A 24641-nucleotide genomic window follows, 5' to 3' on the forward strand; every position below is an offset into this window, starting at 1 on the left:
TGGATGTTCGAAGGGTCCTCCTGCAGTACTTGGAGGTTACCAATCCTTTCAGACTGTCGGATCATCTATTTGTTCTGTGGCATGGTCCGAAGAAAGGGTCAAAAGCTTCTAAGACTACCATTGCCCGCTGGTTGAAAGGAGCTATTGCTGCAGCATACATTGGTCAAGGTGTACTGTCCCGGAGGGCTTAAGGCTCATTCTCTTCGCTCACAGGCGGCTTCTTGGGCGGAGAGTGACTGTGTGTCACCCCAGGAGATTTGCAGGGTGGCTACATGGAAATCTTTGCACACGTTTGCCAAGCATTACCGTTTGGATGTTCGGGATCCGAATATGGATTCGTTTGGCAGCAGTGTGCTTAGAGCGGGACTCTCGAGGTCCCACCCCATTTAGGGCAGTTTGGGTACATCCCAGCAGTCTGGACTGATCCTGGTACGTACAGGGAAAGGAAAATTAGTTCTTACCTGATAATTTTCGTTCCTGTAATACGAAGGATCAGTCCAGACGCCCGCCCACAGTATACAAGTCCCGCTAGTCTGTTTCTTCTGGTTTTCTCTCTTACAGACTTTTCTCAGAGCATCTTGTCAGATGGCATATCGAGTTTTTATCGGCAGTTCATATTTAGTTCCGATGTTGTTGGGGTTACGGGTTGTGTTGTTCACATTGATCTAGTCATTGGTTGTTACCATATTATATTCATTCTGCTTTGATAGCGATTATACTGAGGGACCGCAGGTGGCACACCAGGGTATATGGGAGGTGCCTTTTCAGTTTCTCTCTGACTCCATCTGCTGGAAGGGAGGCATAACCCAGCAGTGTGGACTGATCCTTGGTACTACAGGAATGAAAATTATCAGGTAAGAACTAATTTTCCTTTGCATAACCATTCAGGGCCTATTCACTCAAACTAATTTTGACTTTTGGACATCAACTAGTATAAAACATATTCTGATTTTGTTGAATGGCACCTGCAATAAAAGGAAATATTATCATAGAAACAGAAGATGACAGCAGATATGACTTTTAAGACCCATCTGGTCTTCCTCATTTACTTCCTGTTTCATGATTTCAGTTGATCTCTGGCTTTCTCTTAACTTATTTGCAACTAGGAATCCTCTGCCTATCTCAGGCTTTCTTGAATTGTTTCTGTTTTTGCTTTCACTATCTCCCCTGGGCAGTCGTGCCATGCATCCATCACCTTTTCCATGATGAAATATTTTCTGATGTTGGTCTGAATCTATCCCAACCTAAAAGGTTTGCTTCTTGTACATTTATAACTTTGAAGTATTTTAATATCTCTTTCCTCGCTAGGGTGAACGTTTAGATCCTTATATCTCATATCATATGGATTTTGCTGCAGGCCGTGCACTGTTTTGGTAGCTTTTCTCTGAACTGACTCTACTCGATGTTTACCCTTTTGGAGATATAGTCTCCAGAATGGACATAATGCTGCTGTACAGGACCTCATCTGCTGTATTATCACCTCATTTGTACTGTTAGTTATAACGTTCCCTATGCTCCCTAGCATGCTATTTACCACCCCTTTCATCTTATTTAAACTCAAGCAAATGTATTTTCTGAACTGTTCCCTATAACGCCCAATTCCTCTCTCTGACAGATGCAGGCCATGTGTGTAGTATAGTCTTTTCTTCTTCCATATATTACCTTAGCCCATATCCTCTCTATCTTCCAGTGTTATTTAGCTCCCTTTCCTCTTACCATACACAGATAAAACTGAACAGCTGCTTTTACAGCTGGGTGAATTGACCCTTCTCCTTTATTCTTTTCTATATGCTGATGAAACCGCATGCATAATGCCTCCTTGCGTAGGCTTGAGCAATAAATATAAATGATTTCCGTACCCTGGCACTTTGTTTGTTAGACTTCTTCTCCTCATCCGGCAGTGGTGGCATTGGATACGGATACTTCCTGCTGGAGGCAATAGATCCAGTAGAGGAGTTTGGAGACTTGGTGGGTGACAGGGTCCTGAGACATTGAAACATGGGAAATAAACATTGGCTCTTGCAATTTTGCACAGCAGAGAAAATAGGCACCAAATGTTGCTAAAGAAAAGATATTGTCAAACTCAGCACTACTGAACATATTTCCAAATTGTTACACAGCAAAAAGGTTTTATAGTTAATCAGTCCCATTATAGAAACGTACACGTGCATATACTGGACACATAGTAACAAAAAAGGGCTGACTTTGCATAAGGAGTGGAGCTACTCCTCTCACTTTTCAAACTTGTGTTTAATTCAACCATTTTTTTGTAACTCCATATAGAAAATGTTTTTTGAGTTATTTTCTGTAACAGCATTTTACTAAAGAAGCATTGGCAAGTTATATAGGGGCCAATATGCAGTAAGCTAGTGAGCAGACGAGCTATCCAGCTAAAGTTAGACAGATAATCTGTCCTGGATATTCAACAGATAAAATTTCTGCTGAATATCTACAATTAACGTAATCTTGGATAACTTTTAAACCTAACTGGATATATTTAAATACAGCTAATTAGGTTTAAAAGTTATATGGCCTCGTACGGCCGAAAAACTTTCCTATTAACTGACTCAAATGAATAGAGCCAGTTAAATAGCACTAGGCCTTTAAAAACAATTTGAAGAGGGCAGGCCTGAAAAAAATATAAGAAGTTGGCCAGGGGGCAACTCTTCCTTCCCTGCCTCCTTCTTAAAACTAAGTTCCCCTCTTCTCCTAGTCCCTCCCTCTATCCACTTGGTGCCTTTTACAACCCGCCCTTTCTATGATGGGACCACTTCCCCTGCAATCCCAGGAACTTTCAACACTGCTCTGACAGCAGTCAGAAGTGTAAGCTGGCAGTGCTGCTGTCATAAGAATCAGAGCGACGCTGGAAGCCTCTGAGATCACGGGGCAGAAATGGGTTGCGAGAGGTACTGAGTGGGTGGGAAAAGAGGAGAGAGGCTTTTAAGAGTGTACTAACTGGGAAGGGGGAGGCTGGCGCTTCTTGTCTGACTTTTTTTTTTTTTTTTTTTTTTAATCACACTTGGAAGTTTTTGGTGAAGGGGTTTCAGCCTGGCAGGCCACTTTTTTTCCTACATAGAATAGAGGATCAAATTTGGGATGCCAGGCCTGCCATCTATACATAGATATGTAGATAAGGCCTGTCGCTACTTAACCAGCTTTATTCTTTAGAGCAGGGGTGGGCAACTCTGCAAAAAGCAACTTTTTGAATATTGAGTCACTTATCTAGCTAGAGTTTAGTTGGATAAGTCATTATTCAACTAAAATTTAGTTGGCTAAAAATGGAGGTGTTCTAGGGCAGGCTATGGTTATCCAGCTAACTTAAATGATTTTCAGGCAGCAGCAGCAGCTTAAGTTAGCCAGGTAACTTTAGGATTGGCTCAGAGCAGTCCTAATGCTATCTCGCCTCCTGAGGCTGGACAAATTTCCTCTTGGGGCTAAAGTCTGAGGAGTTGCACACATTTATTTTATTTATTTATTTGAGGTTCTTTATACACAGACATTCGTTTAGTAACATCATGTCGGTGTACATTCAACAAAACTTTAGCAGCAGCGCTGGAACAGATAGAAAATAGCAGCAGTGCTTTACAATTAATATACTATTGTAGCAATTTTCAAAAGCCATTTACCCATGTAGAGTGCACTTACATGTATAAATTCTATGGATGCTTCAATGGCGTATATTGTAGCAATTTTCAAAAGCCCACTTCCATAGGTAGTTAATTTACATGCGTAAAACCCCTCCCTGCGAGTATAGCCCTGAGTCAAGAGGCAGGTCCTCTAGCCCCATGAGCCTAGATAACATCAGGACTGCTCTGGGCCAATCCTCAAGTTATCTGGCTAACTTAAGCTGCTGATGGCTGAAAACTGCCTAAGTTAGCTGGATAATTATAGCCTGCCCCGGAACACCTTTATTTTTATTTTAACTGGATAATGACATATCGGGCTAGATTTTGGTTGGATAAGTGACTCAATATTTAAAAAGTTGCTGTTCAGCCAGATAACTCATGAGTTATTTGGCTTAAATGCCTTTGAATGTTGAGTCCAAACTTTAGTATTACATTTTACTGACAAAAGATGGAAGATCTGGCTAAAAGAAAAATTGCATGTCCTGGTCATGTTCATAAAAGTTCTGTAGCAAATTATTTAGTCTAGGCATGATCGCGAAAGAGACAAGCAGAGAGCGGTTAGAGTAATGGTATTAAATGATGGTAAAGATCTGGGATTATGGGCAAAACCAACATGAAAGATGAGCACAGATAAGTGGTGCACCACAGTTGTCAGCCTTTGCATTGAAGCTAGCACCTGAGGAGGATAAAGATTGTATTTTACTGCCATCTTCATGTCTAGTATGTTGAAGCAAGGAAAAGTGCTGTAGGTGAGAAGCAAAGACGAAGTCTAGTACACCACCCAAATGACACACTCAGCCCTAAATGATCTGGCTGCCTGAGTGTACCAATTATTCATGGAAAATAAACAAATACTTTAAACGCAACCCATTATGGACCCAACAATACAACATTAGAGGTGGGTTTTATTTATAATTATCTCCAATTTAAAAATATTCATGTAGACAGAATTGCAGATTCAATGGTCAACCATTGTCTCATCATTTATGATGAGACAATGCAGATTCAATGGTCAACCATTGTCTCTGAGACAAGGGCAAATTCACAGTGCAGGAGTAGCACACAATAAGGGAATCACTCAGACCAAAACACTCCCAGTGATGAGGGTAATTAAAATGCACTGTAGAACATAACATGTCTTGTAAAGCTCAGGAGAGCAAGTACTGGCAATTAATGAAAGGGCATACGTAAACAGAATCTCCAGGGTGGTGCTTGGTTTTGTGGATGACTAGAAACCACATTGTTAATCTCTTAAGACAGGTGTAGAAATGGACGTATCAGAAAAAAAGTATGAAATTAAAAGTTAGCAAGGGTTACTCCTTAAATAAAAGTCAAATCACTCAGCTCTGACAAACAGGAATAGGTTCCCCAGCACAGGCTGAGATTATTAGCCAGACAAAAACAGAAAAGATAATTCATACTCCTCTTTGAATCACAGCCATGTAAACAGGAGCCACAGAAACACTCTCTCCAATTAATACATTGAGTACCTGGTGCCTGGGTTAGCAACTATTAGTTCATTATTGGGAAGGTGTCTCTGGGGAGAAGATCCCTTGCAAGTTACAACCTTAATTGTGACTTTTTGCAAAACTGAAGCTGTTAGAAAACATACCATATACCTGACAGGCAGTCCTCAAATAGAATAAGAATACTTTTGCAGAAATTCACATTGGACACACAGGATTGTTAAGTCTTCCGTGCATAATTAAAGCTCTGGTTTACATTATTTTTCACAGTTCAACTGGCTATTGTAAGTTTTCCTTAGTCTATAACTCTAAGATCCACATCTTCGGCCCAACTTCCTGAACCTCTGATGATGTACTGTTACACACAACAGGGACACAACTGGGTCTTGAAATTATCCAGAAACGAGTTTTCCCTTCCTGGACCCCAATTCTACATTAATTACAAATTCCGATTTGATCGTAAGCTGCTCTAATGCCTCTGTTCATTTAAAGTTATTGTAATCCGCCTTGAGGCCTATCCTAGGAAAAGGTAGACTATCAAATGCTGATAAATAAATGAACATTGTTAAAGTTCAATGCTGTGTTTGTCCTTGAGGAAGGTTAAACATGCCAGCCATGCAGGCATGTATGCAGAGCTGAGGGAGCAGGCAGGTGCCTGAGTAGCAGTGTTGCACACTGTCATGTGGAGGAGCAGCTTTAATTCTTGGCTCAGGTCCTTTTTTGCCTGGGCCAGCCAGGGTTGGAGATATTGCAGAGGTAGTTTTCACAGATACTGGAGGAGAAGAGAGATTCAGGCATTGCTTAACGCCAACACTCATGTTACCAGGGTTCTGAGAGAAACTGAGGACTGTTGCTGTGATGGCTGGCATGAGATGAGATAAGATAAGAGGAGGCTATGAAAATAAGGGGTAATTGTGGATGGAAGCTCAAGCTGCCAGATCCCAGCCCTAGTTCCAGTTTAGCTGCCAGCATAAAAGGACAGGCAGAAACTGCTGGACCAATAAAACAAAAAACTCACACACACAGAGTTGGGAAATTGTAAATACCACCTCATTTCCCCTTGTGACCATGCACTTTGTGACTCTGAACCGCCCTGAAATCAGACTTAGACCATTAACTTGCTAGGAGAAGGTCTTTAGAACAATGCCAATAACCTTGGGGCGGCTGATATTCAGCACTACTTAGCCAGACAAGACCATGTTTATTTATTTATTTAGATTTATATTCCACTTTTTGCAGCGCTTCAAAGTGGATTACATTCAGGTACTGTAGGTATTTCCCTATCCCCAGAGGGCTTACAATCTTACAAGAAGCAACTTATCTAGCTAAGTGGCGGCTGCTGAATATCTGGCTATGTTCAGGGGTCACCACTTAGCCGGATAAGTAGATAGCTGGATATCTAATGGGTGCGCGATGGATCAGGGATAAACTACTTATCTATCTATTGTGGCTGGATACGTTTTGATATTTCGACAGATCTACCTACAGTAGATGGACAAGTTAGTCCTGCTCGATCAGGTCTAAAATTAGCTGGATATGAATTATCTGCCTAAGTGGTTATTTCTATGGGGGTATTCGGCAGCATAGCCATTCAGCTTTGAATACTGAGGTCAGAAGATACAGAAAACTATACTGAGCCTATTCGCTAAAGCCACAAAGTCCCTGTTTTTACAGGGGAGATTTGCATAGGTGTAAAAGCATGTACATAATTGCAATTCCCTAAAACTGCACACCACAGAACAGGTGCATGCAGAAAATTGTGTGGCAGGACCTTTGTCAATATGGCAGCATAATCTGCATACAAGCACATGCTTGAAAACAACTCATCTTGCTTCCTGGAGCCCATCCTTGGAGAATCAGATAAAAGGCTTAGCAAGTCATCAGGATCAGTGCTGAGGAGGAAACAGGGCCGTAGCTGGACTAAGGAGTGAAGGGGTTGCCTAAGAAATTTGTGGTAAAAGCAGGTATGCATTTGGTGTTTTCAGTGGTGTCCTGTTCTTACCTTTTGACTCTTTATCATACCCTTTCTGATGTGTCTTCTGATGTCTCTTTTGAGTGTGGGCCGTGTGGGGTTTGTGTCTGTTTCTGTCTAATTACAAACTGTCCCAGAGTTTGAACAGCAGGAGAGAGTATGTGTGAGTGTGACAGGAATGCAGCTTACACATGACTGGATGTATGTAGGCATGAATGAGTATTCAAGGAATAAGAGTGAACTGAGAATTGGTAGGGTGTGTAGTGAGGGGGTGAGCAAGAGGAGCGCATGTAGGAGTCAGGAGGGATGGGGGTTGAGGAGGGTGAAAAGGCTTATTAGTAATGGGAGAACAAGTAAGCAGCAGAAGGAGCAGGGGCTGGGAGGATGAGGAGAGGGAGGACATGTAGGAGCCTCAGGAAGAGAGGTGGAGAGGAGTGACAAGAAGAGGAGGAGAGTATTAAGGAGGAGGTGGACGAGGTGACAGATTGCGCACAAGAAGCAGTGACAGATGGGAGAGTGAAGGAGGAAGCTGAAGGAATATGGTCCTCCCAGCTGCCACAAAGGCCACGTAACCCTACAGGCAACCCTACAGGCCACCCTGTTCCTCCTGCCTCACTACTACCAAAGCACAGAGCATTCTCAACAGCTGGGGCAAATGACATGCTGTCGGAAAGGGTCATCCAAAACGACAACGTTCTGCGTGTCACGCAGTCAACAAGAATCTCCAAACAACTACTCTAGCAAGGTGACTTGGGCAGAAGCACAAAAAAATAAAAAAGGAAAAAAAAATCTCCTAAACCTGCTCAGTAGTCTTTCCTCAAAATTCCAAAAACTTCCAAAAAAATGAAGAAATAAAAAACTCAAACCTTACAGTGCAAAAGCCAGTTCATACCATGCTTTATTTCCACTCATGAAAAGCAGATCAGTATTTTTAATCATTACTGGCAAACCCCCCAACCCATCATTTAAAAAGTACTCTTAATATTAATGACACCCAGGCCACTCTGGTGCAATCCGCCATTACCACTTGAAAGGAAATTTTAACCCCAAAATGCATGTAATGGCGGATTGCACCAGAAACAGCCCAGATCCCCCTCGGAGGGAGCCGACCAGCATGGCATGGGTTCATTTTAGAAGCTGAAGCTCCGATATGGATAAAAGTCTTAGGGATGCTTGCAGATTAACTTCTCCTGAGGGAGCCGGCCAGACAGCAGTTGTTCATCTTAGAAGATCAAGCTCCTGTAGGGCTGAAATACTCATGATGTTTGCAGGTAGGTTTGTCTGTCACTCTCTGTTTATGACCCCCCCCCCCTTGATGAAGCTATGCAGGGGGGGGTCGAATGAATGTTGGATCAACCTTTATGCAAATGCACATGAGGAGCTGCATGAGGGACTTTCCAAGTGCTGGATCAAGTATAGACATGCAGATGAGTTTTTGGTTTACATTACTGGGACTTTTTGTTTTGTTCTGAGAGCCAATATATGCACAATAGAAAGCATCTGTGGACATTTAAAGCATAGCAGCCCGTTCGGTACATCATGGTGGGCTAGGCATGTCTATACAAATGAATAAGCATTTAAGGTTTGCTAAGTATTAATTTGGGATGGTGTTTTAAGCACATTTTCTCACAATTGTGGGTGTCATTAATATTAACACTGCATTTTTTTAAATGATGGCTGTTTTTTTTTGAAGGTTTTGGAATTTTGAGGGAAGACTACTGAGCAAGTTTAGGAGGTTTTTTTCTTTTTGGGTTAAAATTTTGTTTCAATTGTTTAGGGGTTAGTTCTTTGCTTTTTGTTTGCAAATTACTTAAGAACACCCCATATAGATTTCTATTGCTATATTTTTATTCAATACGAGCAAACCAAAGAAAGATTGGTGAGGGCAGACCCTGCTCCATACAGTTCACAAAAACCAGAGTGTATCATGGCCCTCATGGAGCAAAGAGAGAAGCACCAAGGACCTGAATACCACTGCTGACATGCCTGAGCTAAGATTTGGTCACACTTCAAAGCTAGCATACAGCACTTGCTATAATGGACATAAAAACATAAGATTTTCCATACTGGGTCAGACCAGGGATAAGCAGTGAATTTCCCCAAGTCCACTTTAATAATGGTTTATGGACTTTTCTTCCAGGAACTTGTCCAAACCTTTCTTAAACCCAGTTATACTAAAAGCTTTCATCACATCCTCTGGCAACAAATTTCAGAGTTTAATTATGCGTTGAGTAAAAAAATATTTTCATCTATTTGCCTTAAATGTATTACCTAATAACTTCATTGTCTGTCCTTCAGTCTTTGTACTTTTTGAAAGGGTAAACAACTGATCCACGTTTACCCATTTCACTCCACTCCACTCATTATATCACAGACCTCTATCATATTTCCTCTCAGCCACTTCTTTTCCCAGCTGAAGAGCCCTAACCTATTTAACCTTTCCTCATAAGGAAATCATTCCATCCCCTTATTGTTTTGGTTGCCTTTCTCTGAACCTTTTTTAATTCTGCTGTACCTTTTCAGAGATGTGGTGACTAGATCTGCACCCTCCAGGTGCGGTTGCACCATGGAGCAATGCAGAGGTATTGTGATAGTCTCTGCTTTATTCTCCATTCCTTTCCTAATAATTCCTAGCATTCTATTTGTTTTCTTGGCCACCACCACATACTGAGCAGAGGATTTCAACATATTATCCAAGATGCCTCCTACATCTTTTTCCTGGGTGATGTCTCCCAATGTGGAACCTTGCATTGTGTAGCTATAATTTGGATAGTTCTACCCCACATGCCTCTCTTTGCCATTCTCCACACTGAATGTCATCTGCCATTTGGATTTCCAGTCTCACAGTCTTGCAAGGTACAATTGCAACTTTTCACAATTCTCTTGTGATTGAACAACTCTGAATAATTTTGTATCAGTAAATTTGATCATCTCACTTGCTGTTTCCATCTCTAGGTGATTTATAAATATCTTAAAAAGCAGTGGTCCCAGTACAGATCCCTAGGGTACGCCACTATTCACCTTTTTCCATTGAAAAAAACAGACCATTTAGCTCTACTCTGTTTTCTATCTTTTAACCAGTTCTCAATACGCAATAGAACATTGTCTCCTATCCCAGGACTTTTTGATTGCCATCTAGAATCTTTTATGATTATTTCCTTGACAGACAGTTCATCTGTTTCTATGGGCAAAAGCAAGGGGACTCAAACTTTTCCCGATGTTTTATCTGCATTAGTAATGGGTCCCATGGAGAAGTGTCTTCTCACTGCTGAGGCAATGGATCGACAGAGAACGCTGGAGAAAGAAAAAGCATTGCTGGGAGTGGGAGTTATGTCAGGTGAAGGTTCACAGATTAACTCCCTAGATGGGGAGATATCACTATCCCTGGAGAGCCAATTCTTCCCGCACAACTGGAGCTTTACTATCAGAGGGGTGAAGAAGCTTCAGCGTCATCTGAGTCGCAGCCAGATGACATCATGGCTGCTCCTCCCAGAACATCAGCATTGTCAGAAGTGTTTCGGACATTGGCAGTGAGAAATAGAGGAAAGAGACCCGAGAATGGAGCCAATGGCATCTGTTTCCTCTAAGGGAATTCAGGTACCTTCTAAGCAGGAGACACTCTTCAAGTTCTCCCTGGGGGAGCCCTCAAACATTACTTCGAATGTGAAATGTGGTTAAACAATGCTCTCCTCCCAATTTGAAATTATGTTCCAGCATCAAAACTAGAGTTGTTACAGACCTGCCAGAAAAAAATTACCCAATTTGCTACTAAAATTAATGTAATAGAAGCTTAAGATCAAGGAATTCAAGAAGGCTCTAAAAACCTATCTATTTAAAATAGCTTATGCAGGAATTGAGGAAGTGAATACCTCTCCTCAAAGCTCCTTATAATATCAGTATCGGTTTATGATACATATCTGGAGCTTAATAGACTATTTGTTGCTAACTACATGATAATGAGGACCTTGATTTCGTAATTCTTCTTAAATTTCTGACTTTTCTTGTTTTGTTAAAAAAATTTTCTTTCTAGTTAAGTCATGCAGAGTGTTAGGGATTATAATTATACAATGTATTTTTTTTTCAATCTTTACTATTTCCTATTTATTTATTATGTTTTTTATTTTCTTTAGTATTATTATTATTTTATCTTTTATAATTTGAAGTTGTGAACCATTTTGGTCGGATACCCTCCGTGAAAATCGGTATATAAAATGTTTTAAATAAATAAATAAATAAATAAGATCATTTTTCAAGATAATGTGGATTCCCTTGTTCAAAGTAAAGGAGGAATGGTTAACAAATTGTGATGTCCACAAATCTTGAAGCAAACTCAGTAAGATATATATGGATGTGCCATTTATTCCCGTCACCATAAGATTACAATTTCTGATTTGAGGTCCCTCCCAACACAGCTGTCTTGAAACAAGGTTCGTGTCGGGGGACCGCTGACTTGGCCTAAAATAATGCTGTCATTTGACAACAAATATTTTTACTGAGTTTCTTTCAAGATTTGTGGACATCACAATTTGTTGACCATCATTGACCATTCCTCCTGTATTGTGGATTAATGTTGATGGTTTGACACCTTCACCATCTAGTTTTGCAGTTCCCTTGTCCAAAGGTCACCAGATGCTACAGAATAAAATAGAAACTTTGGAAAATGCAGCAAGAAGTAAGAATATTAGATTGATTAATTTTCCAAGGAAAAAATCTGTATCACTTTTGCAAATACTAAAGCGTTACTTTTTGGAAATACTGAAGATTCCTGAAAATTTAGCTCCACCTATATCTAAGGTTTACTACACTTGCCTTGTACTAAAAGAAGCAACTTATAAAGATTCCTCAGCACAAGAATCAATTAATATTTTGAATCTAGCAGATTTTTTTGGAGAAAATGTTCATGGAAGAAGTCCTTCCATCAACTTTAGTGACTACTTTTCTAGTGGACTCAGACAGGGACTTTGTGTTGAATTGTTTTTTTGTAATAAGTTAACCCCTTTTCTAAATCTCAAGATTAGCATTTTTCCTGATGTGATTAAAACAATGCAAATGAAGAGGAAGAAATGTCTTCTTTTCAGACCTGTGAGTTTGCAATTGGGTGGACTGTTTTAGTTACATTTTCCTTGCAAATGTCTTGCTAAATTTAAGGGGCTGAAATATATTTTTTTCAATCCTTTGCAATTAGCTAACTTTCTTACCTTAAGACAAAGCCAGCTGAATCACCCCCTATATTTAGCTCCAAGGGTAACATCTTCTCTGGGAGATGAAGATTCATAATGTTGTAGGATCATCCAGGGTTCCTTGACCATTAAGTTTATTTTGGTATTTATATTTCTTCTCATAATTGAGTAAGTTCTTCCTTATTATGGATTAATGATAATGTATTAGAGTAGTTTCTTCTGACAGTGGAGGCAATGTTTTGTATTCTCTATGCATTAATTTATACAAGGATTTTTTTTTCTTGGTTATTTCAAAATTCTATAAATAAAAAGTATATTTTTAAAAAGTCTCATGAGGTACTTTGTCAAATGCTTTCTGAAAATTCAGATACCCTTTTCAACTGGCTAAACTTTATCCATTTGTTTATTCATGCCTTTAAAAAAGTAACAGATTTGTAATGCAAGACTTCTCTTGGCTAAATCTATGTTGACTTTATCCCATTAAACTATGACTATTTATCTATATGTTCAGTAATTTAATAGTTTCAACCATTTATTCTGACACTGATGTCAGGCTCACTGGGCTATAGTTTCCTGGATCACCCCTGAATCCTTTTTAAAAACTGGCATTATGATGGCTGTAGCTGATTTTAATGATAGTTTACAGATTAATAATAATAAGTCTGCGATTTCATTTTTCAGTTCTTTTACCAATCTGGGAAGTATAACAACTGGTCCAGATGATTTGCTACTCATTAGTTTATCAATTTGCCATATTAAATCTTCCAGGTTTACTGAGATTTGTTTCAGTTCCTCTGACTCATCATCTTTAAATATCACTTCTGGCATGGGTATCCACCTTATATCTTCCTCAGTAAAGACTGAAGCAAAGAATTCATTTCATCTCTTTGCTATAGTCTTGTCCTCCCTTAATTTTTATTTTATTTTATTTAGTATTTTTATATATCGACGGTCGTTGGGAACATCCCATCGGTTCACATTTGAACACAATATCGCAACAGGCTTTACATAGAACAATAACATGAGAAATTGTATGGAGGATTATGGGAGTATGTGGTTCAATTCAATAACATTAGATACACAGTATAATACCCTTTTACCTCCTTGATCATCTAATGGTCCAACTGACTCCCTCGCAGGCTTTTTACTTCAAATGTACCTGAAAAAGTTTTATTATGAGTTTTTGCTTCCACAGAAAGGTTATTTTCAAATTCTGTCTTTGCCTTCCTTATCAATACTTCACATATAACTTGCAGTACTTATGCTATTTCCTGTATTCTTCTTTCACTTTCTTCTTCCTACTCTTGCTTATACAGGCCTGAGTGTGGTTTGAGGGGACCTCTGGCCCTTCTGAGACACCCATGGCATTCCAAGTGGCTACTTGCCCTGTTTCCCTACCATTGGGTGTCTAAGTAGAACAAACATCACAGTCAAAACCCAGACTGATGGAGGAACTCGACATCAATGAATGAAGTAGAGGAGGTGATTCTTGTAGGACAATCAGCAATAGAGCAGCAGGAGAATCCTTAAGCATTGGAGGCCAGCACCTCTTTAGTGGGACACTCCAACCAAGGTCTCGTTCTGCTACCCCTGTCTTTCCAAGCCAGTCAGGAACTTTACCATACTATCTGAACACCCAGCTTTTCTGAGCCAAGAAAAACTGGTCCAAATAGTCTGTGTAGGCTTCTGTGGCCTCCTCAAGGAGCTTTGTCTACATCTGCAAGATATTCAGCACTTAGACAAAAACGTGTAAAACCAGCAAGTGGCCACTGTGCAAATGTACCGATTGCATCACCACTTCTTTGGGCATAGTTCCTATCTGGCCAATACAACCTATACATTTCAGCATGGCATCAATACCCTCAGTCTGCAGATGCCTTTGTCTATAACAACAGAGTCCTCAACTAGCATTGGCATGCTCAACTGGAGCCAGAGGCAATATGAATTACCAGATCAAATTGGAAAAGGTGCCTTCGGTAAAGGGCTCAAATTTGCAAATGGCAGGAAGCCTTCTATGGAGCCACCTTAAAAAAATCACACCAAGGAATCTACAGGTTGGTACAGTTGACCAGCACTTTGATGACTGAGGATCCTGCCTGTGGCTCCTGTCTACCTAGAGGTGTTCTTTTTAGCCAGATCTGCTGCCTGTGAAGGAGTTGGTCTTGGCCCATCAACATCTAAATCCTGAACTGCTTGAGCCACCTCATTCTGTTTTGCTTTGAAACTTTCTGCCCTATAAAGCTTTCTTCCAAAGAGTAGCAAATTTGGATCCTGTGGACTGTTCTTCATTCTGTTTCTTGGTTTCTCTTTGTTTTTTTGTATAATGTGACATCGTTTTTACCCACACTGAGATTTCCAATAAAAATGTTTTGTTGGATTGAGGTTTCTGGAGTTGTTTTTGGCTATGTGTGGGTAGCTGTGGCCTTTCCCAGGCCTTAGAGGCCAATAGTTTCTCCCTCCTGGATATGTGCCAGCCACCCCGTCTCACTGTCATACTTCTTCTCCGCCTTGCCCAGGTCTGTCTCACCATTTTCTGTCCCAGCCTTGATTCATCTATCACCATGGCTTGCACCTAGAAAGCTTTCTTATTATAGAAAACCAAGTAAGTGCAGCTTCTTCCCTTCTGTAGCAGTGCCAATTTCTGCTTCCTGAGGCCAGACAAGTCAATAAATTGGTCGTTGTCCCACCCCCTCCCTGGTAATATGAGATCTCAAGGTGATATAAGGTTTCATGAACAAAAAAGCTCTAGCAAATGGTGGCTCAGGTTGGTGCACTATAGTCAATCTCATGCTAATTTGTGTGCCACACAGAATTGCTCATTTGAATAAATAATTTATCATTAATATATGCGGGTGTACAGTGTTTTTAGATGGGAATGCCAATTTCTGTTTATGAGGTGAAAGTGCTGCAAAATGGCTTCAGCATAGCGTGAGGAATTGTACACAGGCTTAAATGACTGTTTCCTTCCACATAAGTGTTTGCAAAGTTTAGCGAATGGATCCCATTGTAATGGAGACAACAATTTTGTCCAATAAATTAAACATTCATTGAATTATTGCCATGCTATAATTATTTGGTGCAGTAAATGTCTCTCAAACCTATGGAAAATACTGTTTTGCATCAAATGGAGGACAACTGATGGCAAGGGCTTCACTGAGAAATGCAGAAAAGAACTGTAATCGAATATGAAGCTGGGAAGAGAAACCAAAAAGCAGCAAATTAACAGGGGCACTAGAATAACTTGTTTTAATATATAAAGATAGCAAGTCCGGCCATATTCTCACAGTGCATGCTGGAACAGCTCTAAAACAAAAGATATAGAATCAATTTACAAAATACCTAATGTATGGTCCTTCAGTGTTTTTATTCACATCTTCTACCCACTTAGCTACAAGACATTCCCTTTTGTACCATGGATTTATACACCTGCAGAAAGCAATGGAAGGAAGAGAAAAAGCAGAAGACAGAAAATCTGAGAACGCAGCACAATCTCAGCAAGGACGTCGTCATCCCCTAACACGCATTGAATATGGCTATGGCACGTTGGTCTCTCTTAGTGTGGAGATGAAGATGAGGCCTTATGCACAAGGCACAGGAGTCTGAACTACAGCAAAACTTACAGAAGTTGATTTTAAAAGGCATTTATCTGGATAACTTTTGAATTATCCGGATAAATGCCAAGTTTTGAATATCATCACCACTTATCGGGATAAAATTTGCCTGAAAAACTGGGAGGTGTTTCAGAGGCTTTTCAGGTCAGAGACGATTTAGCTGAATAACTTATCCAGCTAACTCCGATATTTGGAGCTAGCCAAATAAGTTATTCGTCTAATTCTAGGCATGATCAAGAACAGGTTAACATTATCCCAAAACATGTTCTCGAATAATTTTAACCTTAACTGGCTACATTAAAAAAAAATATAACTGGTTAAATGGTGAACAATTAAAAAATATGGCAAACTAGTGGGCCTATTAGCTCAATCCTCCTTCCTGCACCCCAGTGAGACTAATGTAAGGCCTGCTGGCCTGATCTCCTCTCTCTCCAAAGACTGTGGCCATGTCTAAGGCCTATGGGGCCAATTCTCAATCCCCTTCCCCATGGTTTGTCCAAAAACACTTAACACCAAGACCCTCTTCATCCCTCCACTCCCCCACCATCCCACCTCACCCAACACCCCTCAAAATCCTCTGGGCCGCCAGGATTGCAGAATACTTATACTACTCCAGGCAGTTTCCAGCATTATTGTCAAAGTAGTACACTTGGGGTGCGAGACTTGGGAGAGGGGGAGTCAAGCCAGCAGGCCCAACATTGGTCTCACTGAGATGGAGGTGGAGGATTAGGCCAGAAGGTCTGCTAGGTTGTGTTTTTAATTTGTCACCACTTAAGGAGAGATATTCTGGGAACATAGTCGGTTAAGATAAAGTTATCCAGGTACACATAACTCAGACAACTTTGAAAGCTAACCGGAAAAATTCTAACTTAGCTGATCAGGTTTCAAACTAATCCAGCTATGTAACTTTATTCAAGGATATTCAGTGGGACATTTATGCCACTGAATATCCCTGGTAACTTGTCTGTTTTATGTTTTCTTTAAATATTGACTTCACATTGATCGGTAAAATCAAGCAAGGGATCTCAGTTACGCAGCCTCTACTTCCTGAGTGAATTCAGCTTTTGAGTGCTGACATTTTAACACAGTTCTGCTTAGTTTAACAGTGCCCAGGAGAGGAAAAAGGTGGTTTTCTTTCATTTCATCAGGGATATTATTTTGAACAAGAGAATGAAATGTCAAAAAGCTGAAACTGGCCCTGTGATTACTGAGCTGAGTCAAATATTAAACAAATTGACAGACTGTGAAAGATCCTGTGCCATAGAAAAATAATTTAAAAAATTGAATTTAGAATGTTATAAAAAAGTGACCATTTCACAAAGTACTTCTTGCAGTATGGGGATCTGATTGGTTCAAACCATGCATGTGCTGCTTTTTGTGATATCATAGCCAATCAGATCCAGTGAGCGTAAGGTCATTTGTGACTCTTTTCTAATACCAATTATTTACACAAGTTCTGAAGAACTGTATGGAAATTGCTGAAAGAGTTTCAAAAGTGACTTATCAGTGACATTTTTTAATAGCTATAGTCTGAGTATTGCCACTTGCTATGTGTATGTGTCATTACAATGTCAGTTGATAATTTCCCCTAGAAAATATGGGAAACTGCCAGACATGGTGCTGGGAACTTCTCTGCCCTGCATGACATCATCCCTGGTTGTGGGTTGCAAACCAACCCACTGTTGGAATCATGGTAAATGTAAAGCAAAATTAAAAATTATGGCCTGTTAAAGGAGATGGCTTTAAAACATCCTCCTAAAGGTCTATTACCCATTCTTCCAGAGGGGAAGCAGCCCCTATAGCAATAATTGCACTCATAACATGCAAATGGGAAGTTAGGGAATAGGAATGTCAGGAAAAAAATGAGTATAAGAACAGTCAATGCTAGTTTAGACTAGGGAGCTAGTTTAACCCAAGGTCAGTTAGTTATAAAAAAAAAAGGATAAAAATTTCAGTAAATTTGCTAGGAAATCAGATTGAAACTAGGCATTCTGTATTTATCTCCTTATCTTTTTTTTTTGTTAAAAACAGTGTTTACAATACTCTTTCCTTTTCAGTTTTACAACTCAGTTCCTTCACAAGATTTTAAGGTGCAGAATCTTCAGGATGAAAAAGATGGTATCTGAAACATTTTCTGGGAAAGAAAATATTATTATAGAAGCACGGCTCAACTAACTTATTCATAACTAGGTGATAACTTCCTAGTGTAGTGGTGTTCAAGCCAAGGATCCTGGCCACACGTTTCTTAAGAACTCTTAATGTGCCTCTTTTGAGTTACATTAAACTGCAAACGTCAAATCGAGCTATGGCTTAAGGAACAGAATAACAGATGGTGATTGTCTTGTCTCCATAAATGCTTTTCTGTTTATTCACTCTTGACCTATTTTCACAGGGGCCGATGCAATATGTACGCTCAGGCTAATGGACAGGTTAGCCCGTGATTGGACGTGTGTTTTGGACATGTTAGACTAACACCCGATGCAAAAAGGGGATTAGTGCATCCAAAATGCGGGTGCAAACACGTTCGTAGCTAATAGCGCACATCACATGTAAATGCCATGTAAATGAGGCTATTAGCTATTGCCCCCAATGCATAAAACCACCAACACAATGTCAAGTGCTCAAAAAAAAAGCACAACCACATCTCATGGGCACCTAATGCCATGGATGCGTTAGGAATGCACAATGTATCCCTAGCACGTCCTTTTTAGTGTGGCAGCTCATTTGCCTATTGCATCGGGCACCCAGGAGAGGGGGCTGTGCACACATTGAAAAAACATGCACCCAGTTTGGACGCAAGTTTTTCTGCGTTTGATATTGCATCATCCCGATAGAGTCCTGCTTCCACAGCAGCCTGTTTCTGTTCCTAATGCTGTTCATGCTTTATCCTGCATACTTTCTTGTTTTCTGTTATACTGCCAACTGGTGGTCAGCCTGTGTGTTAACAGCTTCTGCCATATTCAGTGCAGCTGGCTCTAAAAGGTTAACCTCTGACTGGGAAGCAGGGGTGCCTGGGAGTTTTTGCCTCCTATTGTCAGTCAGCTACGGTCAGTCCATGAAATGACTCAGCAGCTAATCTGGCCAACCTTGCAGAATTATGCTCATTTTACCTGTCTTTATCAGTGGTCTAGACTGTGCTGGTCACTGTTATCTTCAGTTTATGCACAGTAAGCCTCTGTTAATAAAGAATAAATTTAAGGGCGTGGCCGCCTCTATCTGCAAGTTAAGCCTGAGTTAAGCTACCTGTTCAAACTGCGCATAGGGAACGCATGACTAAGACAGAATAGTGACTCTTTAAGGCAATCTTCAAATAGCCCTCATAGTTGCAAATGATGCAAATACTTTTAACGTGTATTTTGTAGCTAGTTTCAATGAGAAACTATGTGGGTTATTCATCATTGAAAATTAGGTAAAATGCACATGTATTTTACCCTAATTCCTGTGGGTGACTGGAGGAGGGGGAGTAACACAGCACACATGTATTTGAAAATCCCATGTGCATCTGCATACCTGGGAACTTTTGATTTCCTGACATCCTGATATTGTCGCGGGGGGGGGGGGGGGGGGGTTAGGAGGGCAGTAGCAGCATGTGCACAAACTTTCTCTCTGAAATATAGCACACTCACATGCTCACTCACACACATTCATACTCATTCTCACACACCCACTCACTTCTCTCCCTTCTCCACACACATATGCACTCACTTCTCCTTACACACACATACATGTACTCAGACGCACATGCACTCCTCTCCCTTTTTCACACACACTCGCTCTCTTCCACATACATTCATGCAGTCACTCACTTCTCTCCTTCCACACACAAACATGCACTCCCGTTTTCCACATACACACACTCGCTTCTCTTTCTTTTCCATATATATACATGCACACTCCTCTCCCTTTTCCACACACGTCCATAGATGCATATACTCATACACACTCATTCACTTCCTCTTCCACACACACATGCACTCTCATTCTATCTTTTCACCTCGATTCTCATTATCCACAGGAGCCTTCTCTTTCCCCAGGCCCGTGGGACATGTACTGTGTTTCCTCCTCCTCCTGCAGCGTTGGCCCACTCTGCCCTTGTTTTATTTTCGGCGTGCAGCCCGACGCCGTTGCTCCTCTTCCTGTGTCTTCAGTTTCTGTTTCCCGCGGTGAGGGCATCACACCGCTCCTGCTCGTCTTGGCTGTTCACATTGTTTTCATGAGGCACAGGTGCTGATGCTCCTCCTTCCTCGAACCCATGCTGCTCCAGATCTTTGCTCTTCCAGCCTTCTGTAGCAGGGCACCTGGAGTTTTTGGGTGTTGGCCCGGAGCCCCGGCAGTCCATTCAGAATTCCAGAGTCTCCGGGCCAAATCCGGAGAGTTCCCAGTTATGTGCATGTGCTGTTGTATTCCCCTGACCCTCAGGAATACTTCTGGCTGAAAGTAGGCGCACTATAAAAGCCCAGCCATACTTTTAGCTGAATAGAGAGGGGTGACGTTTCAGACTGGGCAACTCATCTGGCTTTGAAAGTGTCCCTTCCCAAGATTTGGTTCATGATGCCGTGTCTCACTGAGTACTTAGAGATAAACACATCGGGCCTGATTTTAAAAAGCATTTACTCGAGTAAAAACCAGGTTTACTGGAGTAAATTCACTTTACTTGAGTAAGTGGGTTTTTGAAAATTGCTACAATATATGCCATTGACTTGTCTATAGGATTTACTCACATAAGTGCACTTTACTTGAGTAAATGGCTTTTGAAAATTGCTACAATAGTAGCTACATTTACGCATGTAACTCCTTTTGAAAATTACCCCCATCTAGCGTAGGTGCTCTCCTACATTAACCATTCCTACAATCAGCCACATGGCAAAACTAAAATATTTCTGAGGGTGAGGGGTGGGAGAGTGAGTTCCAGAAGTCTGTCAGTGGGACAGAAAGTGGAGTAACTCTTTTCAGGAGCAGGGATATGAAGTTATGGAAGATTTATAACACTGTCCCATGCCGAGCCTTTTGATTTTGGAAAATGAGTTTCCATTACATTATTGTGCACAGTTTGTGCACATTAATAACCCCAAAGATATTATTATTTCTTGTGTATGGAGTGTTCAGGGGCAGGTATCAAGGTGTGTGTTGGGCGGTGTGTGTGTGTGTGCAGAGGCCACGTGGGGAAGGCGGCACTTTGGAAGCACCTTATTTCTTTTTTGTTAAAGTGCTGGAAGATGAGGTTGGGGGATGAAATGGGGCACTCATCTAACAATTTGAGTAGCTTCTAAAGGTTTCCCATAGAAAATGAGATTTTTTCCCATTGAAAATATATATTTTTAGAGGCTCAGTTCTCTGAAAATATTGATCTGATGTTTCTGTTTTCAAACTCAACAGAGAGATTCATATTTTCTTTCTTCATGCCGAATCTGGTGAATTTCCATCCCTTTTTTTGGAGAGTTATTATTCCTACAGCCAGACAAGCAGACGATCCCTTTTCTATAATTCTTTCCAAAATTCCATTATGTTGGAAAGCATTAAAAAGGGGGAAGAGTAACTTCATATGACAGGAACAAAATAAAAGTCATTAAGGTACAAAATAAGAAAGGAACAACTGAGTTGTCTTGAAGAAATGTACGTTGTGTAACCTCTATGTAGTTATAATATATAGGCTGCCAAAGGGATGAGGCAGATATGGATGTGAGTGAAGTCATGCAAAGGATAGTATGCAAAGGAGAAGTGCGGTTAATGGGGGACTTAAATCTACCAGATTTAGATTAGACAGTGCTAGATCAACTAGAAGAAGTGAGATACTGCAACTTTGCAAAAGGTGTTTCTCGTGTAACTAGTTGAGAAGCCCATTCATAGCAAGGCGGGGCTAGATCTGGTACAAACAGTTGAGAAGAACAGTCAAACATTTTGGGAGCTGCACAGGGAGGCAGGGCATGGCAGGCAAACGCTCAAAGAGAGGACTACATCGCCCAATATAAGAACAAAAGAATTGCCATGCTTGGTCAAACCAAGGTCAGTAAAGTCAGAAGATAAAACTTTCTTTAGATGTATAAGCAAAGAGAGGAAGACACAAAAGGGAATAGTAAGATTCAAAGGGTTAAGTGGATTTAATGAAGAGGAGGATCAGAAGAAAACAAATACCTTGAACAAACACTGCTGCTTGCTATTCACATTGGAAGGAGACAATGATGGACCAACAGCAAAAAACATAAGAGTCTGTTGAGTGAACACATTACCATTTACTGCAGAAATAGTATTCACACAATTTAAAGCAAACATGACATTGGGATCTGATAGGATACATCCCAGAATACTGAAGAAACTCAAGAAGGTATTGACTGTCCACATCACAGCTCTGCTCTATTTATCACTTAAAACAGGGGAGTTTCTAAGGTAGTGCCACCCCACAAGGGTGGGAACAAAGAAGTGGTAAAAATCCACAGGCCTGTTATAGTTTGACATCAGTGATAGGCAAGTAATAGAGATTCTATTCCTGAAGGACAGAATTGTGCAATACCTTGAAGCCACATGGGTACAGGATCTGAGGCAGCACAGTTTCACAAGGGAAAGATCTTGCTAAAGGAACTTGATTTAATTCTTTAAGGAGACAACCATATCGTTAGATCAGGATGATACAGTAGATGTGGCCTATCCAGATTTCAGTATAGCCTTTGGCATTATCCCTTACAGAAGACTAGTGAGCAAGTGAGCCAGTTTGGTTATTTGGAAAAAAAACATTTGTAAACTTGGTGAGATGTTAATTATGCATCAGGACTCAGAGAGTGGTGGTCAGTGGTGTCTTACCATGATGAAGGGAAAGTGCCAAAGGGATTTGCTAGGCCCAGTTCTCTTCAGTATCTTTGTAGGCAAAACTGTGGAAGGACTGATAAGGAGAGTGTGCCTGTTTGTGGATGACACGAAAATTTGTAAGCGTAGATGTGTAAGAGGGGGTAGACAAGATAACTTAAAAAAAAAGAAACTCTAATTAATGGGTTGGAGACTGAACTTTAATGTCAAAAAAAGACAAAATCATACATTTGGGGTGCAGAAATACAAGGGTCAAATAAGCAGTCACCAGGCAGGAAAGGGACCTGAGGGTCCCCATCTCTGATGGCCTCAAACTAGCCAGTGACTAGGACTAAAGTTAGGAAAGTTACTAGAGTGCTTGGGTGGAGAAAGAGCGGGAACATTAACAGGAAGAGGGAATTAATGTTATCTCTCCACATGTCTGCTGAGTCCCCACCTTCAGCACGGTGCCTAATTATCAGCAGGAAGAGGGAATTAATGTTACCTCTCCACATGTCTGCTGAGGCCCCGCCTTCAGCACGGTGCCTAATTATCAGCAGGAAGAGGGAATTAATGTTACCTCTCCACATGTCTGCTGAGGCCCCGCCTTCAGCACGGTGCCTAATTATCAGCAGGAAGAGGGAATTAATGTTACCTCTCCACATGTCTGCTGAGGCCCCGCCTTCAGCACGGTGCTTAATTATCAGCAGGAAGAGGGAATTAATGTTACCTCTCCACATGTCTGCTGAGGCCCCGCCTTCAGCAAGGTGCCTAATTATCAGCAGGAAGAGGGAATTAATGTTACCTCTCCACATGTCTGCTGAGGCCTCGCCTTCAGCACGGTGCCTAATTATCAGCAGGAAGAGGGAATTAATGTTACCTCTCCACATGTCTGCTGAGGCCCCGCCTTCAGCACGGTGCCTAATTATCAGCAGGAAGAGGGAATTAATGTTACCTCTCCACATGTCTGCTGAGGCCCCGCCTTCAGCACGGTGCCTAATTATCAGCAGGAAGAGGGAATTAATGTTACCTCTCCACATGTCTGCTGAGGCCCCGCCTTCAGCAAGGTGCCTAATTATCAGCAGGAAGAGGGAATTAATGTTACCTCTCCACATGTCTGCTGAGGCCCCGCCTTCAGCAAGGTGCCTAATTATCAGCAGGAAGAGGGAATTAATGTTACCTCTCCACATGTCTGCTGAGGCCCCGCCTTCAGCACGGTGCCTAATTATCAGCAGGAAGAGGGAATTAATGTTACCTCTCCACATGTCTGCTGAGGCCCCGCCTTCAGCACGGTGCCTAATTATCAGCAGGAAGAGGGAATTAATGTTACCTCTCCACATGTCTGCTGAGGCCCCGCCTTCAGCAAGGTGCCTAATTATCAACAGGAAGAGGGAATTAATGTTACCTCTCCACATGTCTGCTGAGGCCTCGCCTTCAGCACGGTGCCTAATTATCAGCAGGAAGAGGGAATTAATGTTACCTCTCCACATGTCTGCTGAGGCCCCGCCTTCAGCACGGTGCCTAATTATCAGCAGGAAGAGGGAATTAATGTTACCTCTCCACATGTCTGCTGAGGCCTCGCCTTCAGCACGGTGCCTAATTATCAGCAGGAAGAGGGAATTAATGTTACCTCTCCACATGTCTGCTGAGGCCCCACCTTCAGCACGGTGCCTAATTCTGGAAACCAGATCTAAAAGATATTGATACGACGAAGACAATTCAAAGCAGGTCTACCAAAATTGTTCATGCTCTGCAGTAGAAGCCAGATCGGGGCCTATATGCTAAAGCACTTTGATTGTGGTGCATTAAACATGTTATTCAGCAGCGAACATACAGCCTTGAGCAAACAGCATGTCAAAAGCAGCTTCACTGTGGCCGACAACACACCCGTATCACTGGCTACAGCAACGCAAGCTTGACTCCCCACCCAGTGTACAATAAAGGCCTTCTGCAACCCAACCCTAGTGAATTAAGGCTCCTCTGTGGGATGAGCAACTGCCTTCGTTCCT

General features: G+C 41.3%; 1 protein-coding gene across 4 annotated transcripts in view; it reads right to left on the reverse strand.

The window, feature by feature from the left end:
• The window catches only part of ADAM22 (ADAM metallopeptidase domain 22), a 730321-nt gene that overhangs the window by 8961 nt on the left and 696719 nt on the right, over positions 1 to 24641 (reverse strand). For all 4 annotated transcript variants that reach the window (XM_029588789.1, XM_029588790.1, XM_029588788.1 and 1 more), the window contains one exon: positions 1860 to 1983. In XM_029588789.1, coding sequence (XP_029444649.1) covers positions 1860 to 1983 — 124 coding nt within the window. The remainder of the gene's footprint in view (positions 1 to 1859; positions 1984 to 24641) is intronic.

Source organism: Rhinatrema bivittatum, chromosome 2 (assembly GCF_901001135.1).
Source record: "Rhinatrema bivittatum chromosome 2, aRhiBiv1.1, whole genome shotgun sequence".
NCBI classification, from domain to species: Eukaryota; Metazoa; Chordata; class Amphibia; order Gymnophiona; family Rhinatrematidae; genus Rhinatrema; species Rhinatrema bivittatum.